At 56.7% G+C, this 12,780-nt stretch overlaps 1 protein-coding gene and 1 long non-coding RNA gene across 4 annotated transcripts; one reads left to right on the top strand and one right to left on the bottom strand.

Annotated features, from left to right (window-relative positions):
• Nucleotides 1-277: 277 nt before the first annotated feature.
• Nucleotides 278-2,954, top strand: LOC134482971 (uncharacterized). Its single transcript, XR_015649927.1, has 3 exons — nt 278-356; nt 1,074-1,217; nt 2,581-2,954. It is a non-coding gene; the product is annotated as an uncharacterized LOC134482971 (long non-coding RNA).
• A 1,127-nt stretch (nt 2,955-4,081) lies between these two features.
• On the bottom strand, nt 4,082-12,536 carry Erf (Ets2 repressor factor). 3 transcript variants are annotated; one of them, NM_001170335.1, is given in 4 exon segments: nt 4,082-7,259; nt 7,370-7,485; nt 7,833-8,067; nt 12,354-12,536. In NM_001170335.1, coding segments are annotated over 4 exon segments (1,659 nt in total). In that variant the 5' UTR covers nt 12,376-12,536; the 3' UTR covers nt 4,082-5,973.
• Nucleotides 12,537-12,780: the final 244 nt, after the last annotated feature.

Genomic DNA, 12,780 nt, shown 5'->3' on the forward strand with positions numbered 1-12,780 from the left:
TCGCGCTGCACACCGGGAAATAGAGTCCTGGGTAATGTCACCCGACTCTGCCAAAAGCCAACTTGGAAGCACTTTGAAAAACATAGTCAGAGCTACACACTCACTACACAGAGGCAAAAGCAAGTCCCTTAGGGTATTTCAGAAATGAAATCTTAGCCACTCCAATACTGAGCGTCATTCAAGCCTAATGCACACCGGGAAATAGAGTCCAGCCACCCGCCTAGTCTTTGGGCGGTCGGTGACTTCCTGCACGCGTGCATTCTGGGAAATCGAGTCCGCACCCGTGATTACTTAGTACTCCGGTTGTGAGGCACTCTGGGAAATGAAGTCGTCACCACGCCCTCACCGCATTGCAGGTATAGAACGGTTGATAAAGCACGATAGGAAATGAAGTCTCAGGTGGTCCTCAAACCTTAAGTAGGTACTGTAACTGGAAGGCATAGGATAGGAAATAGAATAGGCATCGTGCTCTCTCTAGCCAGTTAGCGGCGTCGCAGTTCCTTCCGGGAAATGTAGTCGACACCAAGAGTTAAGCGCGTCGCTTCTGTGAGTCTGGTGTCTTCTGGGAAATGAAGTTCAACACTGCCTCACCATTGACGAAGCGGAGGGGAGCTACCAGCAACCAGAAGCATGCTGGGAATAATCCACAGTGGACTCTGACTTTTCGTGAAGCTAAGCTCTGGGGCTTGGTGGGAGCTGTAGTCTAAAGGGAGTACAGTGGCTGAGAGTGTAGGTGAAAGGTTAAGAATGACAGTTCCCAGGGGGAAACTAATGTGTTACAATGTCTCCTCTGGTCCCTAGGACTAAGACCTAAACTGATAATTGAGTGCTGGAAAAAAAAAAAAAAAGTCCCAAGTGGCCACATAAAGAGAAGAGAAAAAGGTCGGCTTGCATTCTCAAAGGATTTAGTATTGTAAACAGTCCAGACCGTGTCTCAGAACATCTGTTTTCGGATAGTCTACCTTTCCCTACCAAGAAGATGAGCTGCAAGATTTAAAGAGAGAGAATTTCTATCCTGAACCCCAACTCAATTTTTTTTTTTTTTTTGCGTCTACCCTCTTCCTAAATTACAGGATTCCAATGACACAAGAAGGAGCTTCAGCTTTCCTGAGTATGAATCTCCCGTTAACCAATTAATACCCCGGGAGATCGCTCCAAAGTAGGAAATACACTGTCCTCACCACCACCACCACCACCTCCACCACCACCACCGTGAGGTAGGGGTGTGTGTGTGTGTGTGTGTGTGTGTGTGTGTGTGTGTGTGTGTATCAGAGACAGAAACACAGAGGCAGAGATCAAAGTGCTGTCAGCTCTCCTGCCTCCGGAACGGAGTCTCTGTGCTCTACTTTACTCGTAGCCTGTGTTCCGTCTAATTGTTAGGGCTTTTCTGAAGCCTAAAGTCTTGTCACTCGGTCATTTGCTGACTGTGGACAGGGAACGCAGTCTAAAGACTACGTTATCCAGAAGGCAAAGCGCGTGTACTTCCGCCCTCTCTGCACAGCCTCCAGACTCTTCACGCTCCATTGGAGAGGGAGTTTCTGGAGTACCGCAGTCGAATGGTGGCTGCCGCCCTCTGATGGCTGCTCAGAGTTGAAAAAGTGAAGTCAAGCCCTAAGGTATAGGAGCAAAGAATCTCACTAGGGTGTGTGTAGGAGGATAGAACAGATTATTTAACCGCCGGAACCCGTGAGACCTCCCGTGAGGCCTTGAGAGCTGAGGCACTGGAGGGCAAATGTCAGAGATCTGTGAAGTGTTCCCTGAGCATCTAAGAGAGTCCGAAAGATGTTTGGAGAATTGATGGGGACCCATGAAGAGATGAAAGACTTTGATAGGCTATGAGCAGTGCAAAACAATTGGGGCATTATGGAGAAATCCCAAGGGGTATTTGTGAAAGGTATGAGGGAAAATCTCTAGCAGCCTGTATTAGTGGGGATGGCTGAGAAACGCAAGGAAGAGACTTCGGGAGAGTCAGCTGTGTAGGTACTTGGGAGGAGGGCTGTTGCAAATGGGATTTTAGTTGGAATGAATTCGTTTGTAAAATGCGAAAGGTCCGCGGAGGATTTTCTGGTTGGAAGCAAAGATCTCAGGAGCAAAGTCATGTGTCTTGTTTATGTTTGAGACCAGGTGTCATGGGGCCCAAACTGCCCTCAAATTCACTATGAAGCTGAAGACATCTTCCTGCCTGCCTGTATTGTGCTTGGGTTACCGACTAGTACCACCAAGACAGTTTTATGGTGTTGAGAATTGTGTGCTAGGCAAGCACTCTACAAACTGAGCCGCATCCATCCCCAGCACACACACACACACACACACACACACACCCCTTTAGTTCTAACATTTAGGAGGCAGAGGCAGGCAGAATCTCTGAGTTCAAGGCTAGCCTGGTCTATAGAGTTCCAAGGCTACACAGAGAAACCCTGTCTTGAAAAACCAAACTGGGAGAGCAGCAGTGAGGAGGAGGAGCCATAGTTCTGGACCAAGGCTAGCCTCAAACTCACAACAATCCTACTTTAGCCTTCCCAGCATCCAGGAGGACAAAGGCAGGAGCCACCACACTAAACTCAGGGCATCTTTTTGCAGGAAATGTTCCAGACCTCCAAATGGATTTAGGTGGGCGATTAAAGACTGGAGGAGCTGCTGTTTTTAAGGCCAAAAAGCACCCTCTGACATCCCACACGGCCAGAATCTGGGTCGACAAGTCTGATTAGATCATGACCTGTCCTCTGGAAGGGTTCTGAGGCTGAACGCTTTGATTAGAGTCACATGATTAGAGGTGCTTTGAAGGCCCAGCGGTGACTACACGTGCCTTTGATCCCAGCAGGCTGGGGCAGGCAGATCTGTGAGTTGGAGGCCAGCCTGGTCTCCTTGTGTGAGTTCCTTGACAGCCAGAGCTACATGGAGGAATCCGGCCTTTAAAAAATAAATAAATAAAAATAAAATAAAATAAAAAAACACAAGACTTTGAGGAGTTCTGCTGAGGGAGGATACTAGCCAGTGCTGCTTCTTTCTTGCAATGACAACATCCGCCTTTCTGTATCACCCCACTAGCAACTCAGCTGCATCTATGTTGCCAGGAGATATGTCTCATCCCAACTTCCAGAAATAACCCAGTGGTTCCCACCCCAGGGAATGTGGCTTACATCACCCAGGAGAGGGAGCAGTTGCCCACAAGCTGCCACAGGCGCCTGTTTCCTGCCAGTCTCCCGGTCCTGGGCAGCAGAATCCTGGAGCACCCACTCCAGGGTTCACACACACTGACATTTCAGTGCAGGGGTGCGAAGCAGTTGCCAGCTCCATGTCCCGTCCCCCTTGGGGCTGCACAAGGTGGAGTCTTACAGTGAAGCAGGTCCAACAGGCCGAGTTCTCAAGTCCCACTCTTTATCTCTCAGCAACTGTATGGCCTTGAGGGAACCCCTTTCCCCTTTCTGGGCCTAGGGCATCACACCTGCACTGCCCAGGTGGGGCCTGTATCCTCCAGCAACCAAAGCCTGAATTCTTCCTGATTGTTTTATCTCCTTGAGGACTCAGCTCTCCAAACTCCTGGTTTCTTAGCTCTATACGATCATCATCATCATCATCATCATCATCATCATCATCATCACCATCACCATCATCATCAACCAAATTCCAAGATTCCAGATCCTTTGATCTGGACTGGGACATCTTGGCATTCCACTGGAAAATCCAGTTAAGACATTAGATTAAAGGGCCACTTTTATTGAATAGCTCAACTCTTAGGTCCACAGGCAAGTTTAATGAAGGCCTTTGTTGTTGAATGCTTAAGGAACTAAAACGACGGGCGGGGGCGGGGTGAGTGCACGCAGGCCTTTTAATCCCACTACCCAGGAGGCCCAGGAGGCCGAGGCAGGTGAATCTGAGTACGAGGCCAGCCTGGTCCAACAGAGTTCCAGAACAGCAAAGGCTACACAAAGAAACTGGCTGGCTGGCGGGGGTGGGAACCTGAAATGTTTACCTTGCACAAAGCAGGTCAGTCACCATCTTAATGCAACAAATCCCTCTCAAACCCTGCTAGGTGGGAGGGAGGCTCGGTGAGACAAAGACTACCAATTACTTTCCAAGGTTCCTTTAAGACATAAGTTTTATTGGGGCTGGAAAGATGGCTTGGTGGCTAAGAGCACTTGCTGCTCTTGCAGATGACCCAGGGTTGGTTCCCAGCACCCACATGTCGGTTCGAAACCATCTTTCTGTCCTTCCAGGACATCCGACGCCCTTTTCTGACCATCTTGGGCACAGCGCACATGATACATGGATATGCATACGGACCAAACGTTCATATGCATAGGTATAAATTTCTTAAAATATTTTTGTTAATGTGTCTGAGTAAATGTATGCCAATTCTGTGTGGGTGCCAGAAGCTGGATCCCCTGGAACTGGGGGTGCCAACTGTCATGAGCCACCCCACGTAAAGTACTCTGAAATGAACTGAGGTTCTCTGAAGAGTGGAAGCACCCTTGAACACAGAGCTGAGCGGCGCTCCAGCCCAAGGGCTGCATTTCAAGACACTCCAGGCCTCCGGGTCCAAGGCTCCGAAGCAGGATCACACATTTCCCTTTTACATGGTCCAGGCAGGCCATAACCTTAAACTTCCTAACACCAGTGCTGGGGGGATTACAGGTGTGGACCACTAAAGCCTCTTCCGTACATTTTGAGGGAGATGAGCAAGAAGCTGGCCTTGGTCCAAAATACACGACCCTTCCTTCCCTGGGGCCCTGACGGGTGTGGCTTAGCAGCCAGAGCTGGAGGGCAAATGCGATTCAGGTAGGAGAGCCAGGAACAGCAGGGTCATGTTAAGGGTCCAAGAGGCAGATGAGATAAGGAACCAGTCAAGGAAACACAAGACTAGAGAAAGCCAGAAACCTTAATCATCCGCTCCGAGGTTTGTGACATCTGAAAGTAGGCCAGTAACTCCCCAGGCCTAGCTGACCTGTTCAGGTGGAGTCAGACCTTCTGGCCACAGATAGAAGCAGGTGTCTAGACCTGTCCAGAAGCAAACCAAGTCTGTGTTGATACTGTGGCTGTACCCAGCACCTAGGATGCATTACCACATGCAAAGGTCCAAAGTTTTATTGTTTTGAATACATTCTCCAGCAGCCCCCTCATGTCCCACCCCACCCTCCATTCCCAATACAGAATAAGGCTTGACCAAAACCCTCCAGCCCACCCCTGGGGCCCCAGCTGGGAGGCAGAGAGGGGCTTCCAGTTTGGTTTTGAGGGACCCCCCCTTCCTGTCCCTTGACCCACCTGCCCATGGGCCAGACCTAGGAGCAGCTGGGAGTGGGTGTGAAGGGACTGGACTAGTACTGGGGTGGTGTAGGGAACAGGCACTTGTAGAGATTTGTGGCCCATAGGCGGCACCCCTCACCTTCCTCTGCCCCCCACCCCACCACCCCCCACAGAATTTTTGGTTTATAAAATTTGTCCCTCCTGCCTCTGCTGCAACCTTATGGGGTATAAGAAACCCAGGCACTCACAGCCCCTGGAGGGGCAAGGAAGGCAGGGTTAGGGCTGGGGGAGGGGCACGAGGGAGGGAGAGGCAGGACGAGGTAAGAGGCAGAGAAGAGGGAGGGAGACAAGGCTTTACTTCCTACGATTGTAATAAAAAAGTTCCTGGGTTTTAAGGCCAAAGCCTCTGTTCAAATAGAAATCCCCAGAATGGAGGTGCCCCCCCTTTAAGACCCCCCCTCCCACCCCCCACCACCACTTTGCCCAGAACTTAGAAACCCAGAGAAGAGGAGATTAGCCCCCAGCTCTGGGCACCCACCCACCCTACCATTAAAAAAAAAATTCAAAGTTTTATACAAAATGTGGGGGAGGAGAAAGGGAGGAGGCAGGGAGGAGACTAAAGAGAGCTGCCCTCACCTCCAGGGCTGGGGGGGGGGGGGGTTAAGGCAGCAAAAGCTCAGGGGGAGTGGGGTAGTTGGGGGTGGCGCACCGGGCCCTTGCCCACGGCTCTCAGGAATCTCGGTGCTCCAGGGAGAGCTGGGCTGTAGCGTGCTGGAGATCAGAGCTCACTCGCCGAGGAGTGAGGGGTCCCCCAGGCTCCCCAGGGCCCATGTCCCCACGCACCTTCTTGTCCTCACCCTCATCCTCAGGGCCCCCAGAGAGGTACCCGCCCCCCTCCAGGCGACAGTCTTCACTCCAGCGCCTTTTAAAGCGCAGTTTAAGAGGCATGCACTGGGCTGCCCCTGGTGCCTCTCCAGGCTCTGGCTTGGGGGGAGCGGGTGGGGCACGGGGGGTCTTGAACACCTCCCCATCTTCCTCATCTTCGTCACTGATGTCAGTCACCTCCACCTCCTCCGACTCGCCCTCTGAGATGGGTTCCACCTTAATCTGGGGTGGTGGTGGCGGTGGGGGGGCTAATGCGCCTGCCCCCTCGGCCAGCCCACCAGAGCCACTACCATCACTGCTCTTGTCAGTGCCCCCTGGAGCCTTCTCTCCAGCTGCCCGCTGCCGGCGTCCTAGCGGGGGTGGCTGCAGCTTAAACTTGAACGGGGATGAAGAGGAAGAAGAGGAAGACGAGGCTGAGGAGGGAACCGGCGGGGTCTCCGGTGCCATGGGCGGCAGTGGGCACTTGTCAGGGCGCTGAGGCTGGGGCACCACCAGCCCTGGATAGTGCAGGAAGGCGCGGGGACTGAGGTGGTAGTTGTAGACGCTTTGGGTGTGGGCCTGCAGGTACCGTTTCATGTCCTCCGGACTGAAGGAGAAGTGGGAACCCCCCCCTGAGCCACTAGGGCCCCCGCCACCACTGGGGTACATAGGACTCAGCGTGGGTGAGGGTGTGTAGGCCAGGTGGGTGGGAGTCATGGGCAGAGCTGGGGAGAGTTGAGGGGGTAGAAGGGAGCCAGGCCCAGCCAAAGGTGACACAGGGAAGGGACTTAGGGGTTCAGGACCACCCCGAGGCCGAGGATAGACACGGAAGACACCAGGATCATGTGGGAGGCGGGCCAGCGGGGGCCCTCGGAAGGCACCCAGCTCCGGAGGGCCAGGTGGTCGTGCCCTGGGGTCCTCCCCCAGAGGCTCCTCCAGCTCTGAGGTGCCATCACTGCAGTCGCTGACAGAGCCTCGGCCCAGGCGTCGAGCAACCACAGCGGAGAAGAGAGAAGAGGACGATGAAGAACAAGCTGGTGGAGAGCGGGGATCCTCGGTGGGGGACAGCACCTCGGAGGGCGTCGAAGGAGGGAAGCGGAAATGGCTGCCGCCCGATGGCACTGGAGGGGCACTCTGGGGAACAGCGCCCCCTGACAAAAGGAAAGAGTTGCATCATGATCTCCACTCCACTCTGAACACAGCAAGACCCACCTCTTCACTCCCTTCATTCAGGCCACTCGACCGACCGACCGACACTCACCGGCCAGCCCCACATCGATGAAAGGGTAATTAACCAGCACCAGTTTGTTGAAGTTGAACTTGTAGGTGAACCGTTTCCCCTTGGTCTTGTGCAGAATGCGCTTGTTATAGTAATAGCTGTGGGCATAAAACACCATTGGAACGTGAAGCTCCCCTCCAAAGGGCCCAGGCGCCGTGATGTGGGGCTGGCTGTCACGCATAAAGGGCAGCTCATAGCCTCGAAATCAAGTAACCAAAGAGTGAGGACCACACCAGAGCACCAGCGATCACTACGTCTCTCTGCCTGGGACACCTCTGCATGACCTATGGGTTCACAAGACAGCCAGAATTTGCCCTTGTTCACACAGCTAGAGGATCTAACAGAGCTAGCTAGACATCGAACCCAAACCCTGTCCGCACACACCAGGAATTTCCAACCATGGGGACCTGTCACCTGTCCTCTGGGGCCCACAGCCCCTTCTCACCGCAGGGCCCGGCTCAGCTTGTCGTAGTTCATCTGGGGTTTGCACTTGCGGACCCCCCAGAGTCGGGCCACCTCATCAGGGTCCTTGATGACAAATTCCCCGTAGTCTCCCTGCCAGGCGATGACGCCCTGGTACTCCTCTTTCCGAAGCAGCTCCAAGATAAAGTGCCACAGCTGGATCTGCCTCGAGCCAGGGGATGACTCCGGCTTGTAGGCCCAATCTGGGAAGGCAAACCCTAGGGACAGGAGACAGGGAGTTGCCTGGGGTCAAGATGCCAAGGTGGGGTGTCTCTGGCTTCTACCCTGGAGTTTACGATCTGCCCCACCCCTCAGACTTCTACCATTAGGAAAGCCCTCTTTCCTCAGCCAGATGAAGACCCAAATCAAAGAGTAACAGTATGTGCATCTGCGTGAGGGGGCTAGACAGGAGCTGGGAGGAGGGGAAGCTGGAGCAGACTCCAGCGACACCGGGAGAAACAGGAAACCAACGGCGGCGGGTCCCGGGGCCAGTGCCAGGGGGCCAGGCACCAAGCCAGGATGGCGGGCAGGGCTGCCAGTGAGGGAGGGGGAGGGGCAGAAAAGGGTACACGTGGCCAGCAGGATGAGGGCATAGCCCCCTATGTGTACCCCAACTTCCATTCAAAGCTAACAGTGCCCCTCAGCGTCTGTGGTCCTCTCCTCAGAAACATATGATCTTTCCTCTCAGGTTATAGAAGCTCCTACTCCCACCCAGGACTGGAGAGGATTTTTTTTTTTTTAAAAGGACCAGGCCGGGTGGGGTGGCTGGTTGACGATGAGGTCAGCGCTTGCACACACAGAGGCTTCTGTCTTCCCTTGAGAGTGAAACCCAGACTGTCTGAGAGGCCCCCCCAACCCACACAGCAATGTACCCTCTGAACCATAATGCCCTCCTCCCCAAGTCCACCCTTAGGACCTGGATGGAGGGGACCTGGCCCAGACAGAGCCCAAGCAGGCTCAGAACTGTCATCTCCTTGCCTCTTCTGTCTTCTCATTCTCTGCTGACTCCCAGCCCACCTGCTGGCCCGCCCCCAGCATTAACCTTGGGTGGAGGTTGGTGGCGGGCTGACTTGGTCCCAGGAGGGGGTGGGCAGCCTGGGGTGGGGGGGCTGCGGTTGTTGTCATTTCCCAAACCCCCGGGTAATCAGGGGCCATCAATAATTCAGCACTAGGCAGCCGGTAATGGAGGGGTGGGAGGAGGGAAAGAGGAGGAAGGCAAGGAAGGGGGGAGGCAGATGAGGGGCCCTGGCCACTATAGAAGGAAGACCAAGGTATATGGTTAAAAATGGGCGGGGTCCAATTCAAACAGAAAAGCAAGCAAGACTCTGTGCAAGATTCAGCCTCCCTAAAGCCTCAACCTCAATCTGAAATCCAAAGGTGGTTCCTTTGCCTCCTTCAGAGAGCATCTTCCCCAACGAGTAACTCAGCATCCCCTGCACAGGCAGAGTCAGTCGGTGGGTCTGTGGAACCCTGGGCCTAGGTAAAGTGATGGCCTGCTCAACGCTCCCCACCTGGTCCATAGTCCCATTCAGAAATCCCCATCTCAAACCAGTCAACCACTGCCAGCTTCCAGAAGAGGACTTCCAGCTGTGTAGGATGCTGGGCCCAGAGTCCAACAGCAGCAGTCCTCAGCTTAGCAGTGACAGCCCCTGACAACCCCTTGCACGGACCCCAGCGTCCATAGCCTTATCCTTCTCTTGGGAACCCAGGTGTTCATCGCATTATCTTTGTCCTGATATAGAAAACCAAGGTCCCGGAGTCCCCTTGGGGTCCTGAGGTCTTTGGGAACCCAAATCATCAAGTCACCCCTCCATATACCCTGGAACCACCTCCAAAAAAAAACTCCTGGCTCCCTTCAGGGCATGAAGCTCTACAATTCTATCTCAGTTCCAATCTGGCTCCCTGTCCCAAGAGGGGGGCTGAAGCCCCTAACACATCAATGTGGAGGTGGAGGGGTGTACTGACTTCCACCCTCCCCCCAAAACTAAAGCCACCCTTCCCAGCCCACCAGCCCCAGCCTCCGTGTCCCGGTAACCAGGCAACGTGTGTGCAGCGACAGTCCTGGGAGCGGGGGAGCAGGAGGCTAAAAATAAACTTTGCAGAAGAGAGGGAGTGAGAGAGAGAGACTACATGCAACACAAAGGGAACTCGGAAAGGAGGTGGGGGGGCTCTGGAAAGGCCTCAAGCCCGCATTCTGGGAGCTGTCCCAGGCCCCCTTGCTAACCTTCTTCCCTGAGAAACACCACCCCCAGGGCCTGGACCCTGGTTGCTACTTCTGGCAGAGACCCCTCCTCATGCCAGGCCCACCCAGCACCACCCCAGTACCGGCTTTCCTCATCGGACACAGCATACACGAGGGCCTGTTCCCAGCTTTGGGGAGGGGACGGAGTGGGGGTGACGTCAGGGTGTCTCAATGGGGCTCTGTTCCCCAGGCCTTGGAGCCAGGAGCCAGGCACGGGCAAGGAGACCATGTGTGTGTTGTATACGGGTCCACGTGCTTAAATCACGGAAACACCAGCTCTGCAGCAAGAAAGCTTGAGGGTGCAAGACCTCTCCAGCATGGGGGGTCCAGAGAGGCTGGAAGAAAGCAGCTACACTGAAAGAGGGCTCCAGAAACGCAGACAGGGTGTAGAGGTGGCTGCAGACAGGAAGGGCTATGATGGCTGGGTCCCAGAAGGCACACCTGGATATCCCAGACTGTGCAAGCCTGGGTCGGGGCATAAGTTCTGGGAAACAATCCCCAACTCAACATGACTGCCTAAACTTTTTTATGGGAATATAGGGGTCAGATAGGAGGGGTGGTGGTTGAGGAAAAATACGTCTGCCTCCCGGGGGGCCTCAACACCTCCCCCACTCCAGGCAGACCTCGATGGCGCCAGAGCCGGGAAGAAAACAGGAAGTGGGAAACAGCCACGGCGGAGCAGAGAAACGCCGGGATGGAGGATCGGATGGAAGGGCGAGCAGTGGCCGGCAGTCAGGAGAAACAAACCGACCTCGAGGCCGTTCTGGTCCCCCGCCTTCCCATGAGAATCTACACATGACCGGGACCCCAGACAGGGTTGCAGTGGCCTTACAGGTCCCGTCAGGCCAAGGCCCGTAACATAGAGGGAAGACAAGGCGGGGTTGTCTGAGCGCCTTGGTCCCCTCCCCGGGTGAGGCGAGGCTCCTGCTGCCCCCAGGGCCCCGCAGCCCCGGAGCCTGTGAGAGTCCGGGAGTGGGGGACTAAGTGGGACGCACGTGACTGACCCTACGGCACTGCGCACCCCTACCCCACCCCCGACCCCCTCCTCAGCCCCAATCCTCTGGCGCCTGAGTCCTGCTCCGAGCCCTTTAAGAGCCGCCCCCACCCGCCGAGCAGGGAGGTGGGGTGGGTGGGCCGGTCGGGGCACACACCCGCACATAGGAGCCGGAGCCGCGGCCGCCGCCGGGGGAAGGAAACAAGTTTGAACAGCGGCGCCCGGCCCCCTTCCCCCTCCCTCGTCCCCGCCCCGGGCCGGATTCCGACGGGGCAGACGGGCAGGGGGCGGCGAGGCCCCCTCCCCCCCGCGCGCCCGGGCGCAAAGTCCAGCCTGTGCAAGCCCGGGGGCGGCGGGGGAGGGGAAGGGGGAAAGTCCGAGTGGGAGGGGGGGTTAATCCTGCTGCCCCCCGCCCAGCGATCGGGGGGGGAGGGGAACCCTGGCCCCTTAAGGAGGAGCAACTTGGCGGGGAAGAGAGGGGCGGAGGGAAAAGACGGCCCGCTGAAAGAGGCGCAGAATCGGTGAGGGGGAGAAGGACGAAGAGAGAGCCTCTGCATCCCCCCCCCATCTTTCCCACCCTCCTCAACTCCCAAGCCTCCGCCCGCGTCGGAGGAGAGTACCCAAGTCTCCCCTGAGCCACCTTAAAGCCGCGCGTTCTAAGGTCGGAAACAAAAAGTTCCTTTTTCGAACGTTCGGGCTGCGCTTTGGAACTTTGCGACTCAGTCCGGGCGGGGGAGCGAGGAGACGGACGGGGGAGGGGCGGTGCAGCCCGGACCCCGAGTCCCGTGTTCCCCACTCACGCCCAGCTCCAGGCCATCCCGTATCCCGCTCACCGGGTGCTGGGCACGCGCCGCCGTGAAGGTCACGGGCCGGACCGCGCAACGCAGAACCGAGCATAGCGGGTCCCTATGCAGAACCCCCACCTCGCCCCGCACACGTCCCGGCCCCCGGAGTGCAACGTGACAGAACGACAGGGAGGGGACTCTGCCACCCCAGTGATCCCGGGAGAACCCAGGTTGCCCGGTCCGGGCAGGGAAAGAACAGCACCCGCAGCACCCACACCATTCCGAAAAGACCCACGGAATTGGGGCTTCCAGGCAGCACCCCAGCTCGCGCCGCGAGAAGCAACAGGTCTCGAGTGCTTGGGGGTCCCCAAGAACTGGGTATCAATCGGGCTCCCCAGAACCCCTTCAGCCCCCACCCAAAGTTTTTCCTCCCGGTTTCCCGGGGCAACAAGTCTCCCCCACACGTGCTGCCCCCGCCCCCACCTGTGTCCGCTGGGGTCTTCATGCTGGGGGGCCCGGGGCAAGGCGCCCCGACTCCGGGCCGCTGCTCCAGGCGCCCGCGTTGCCCCGTCCCGTCCCGCGCCCGTTGGGACGCCCTCGCCGCCGCACCCGGCCTCGCCTCTCAGAGCCTCTCCCCTCCCCGCCGCCGCCTCCCGGGTTAATATCGCACTCCGGGGCCGGGACGCCCACGCCCCCCGGCCGGCGACGTCACCACCGCGTCGCCATGGAGACACTGTGCCCGCCCCCTCCCGCGCACTCACACACGCTTGCCGGCGCGCAGCCACTGAGGACCGGTCGGCTCTAGGCTTAAAGGGCCCGCGCGGCGGGGGGGTTGGGGGGGCGGAAGGGGAGAAGAGGGCAGAGAGGGGCTGGGGGGTGGTCCTGGGGGTCACGACCCTTCTTGGAGTCT

The sequence above is a fragment of the Rattus norvegicus genome, chromosome 1, assembly GCF_021556685.1.
Source record: "Rattus norvegicus strain SHRSP/BbbUtx chromosome 1, alternate assembly SHRSP_T2T, whole genome shotgun sequence".
Lineage (NCBI taxonomy): Eukaryota > Metazoa > Chordata > Mammalia > Rodentia > Muridae > Rattus > Rattus norvegicus.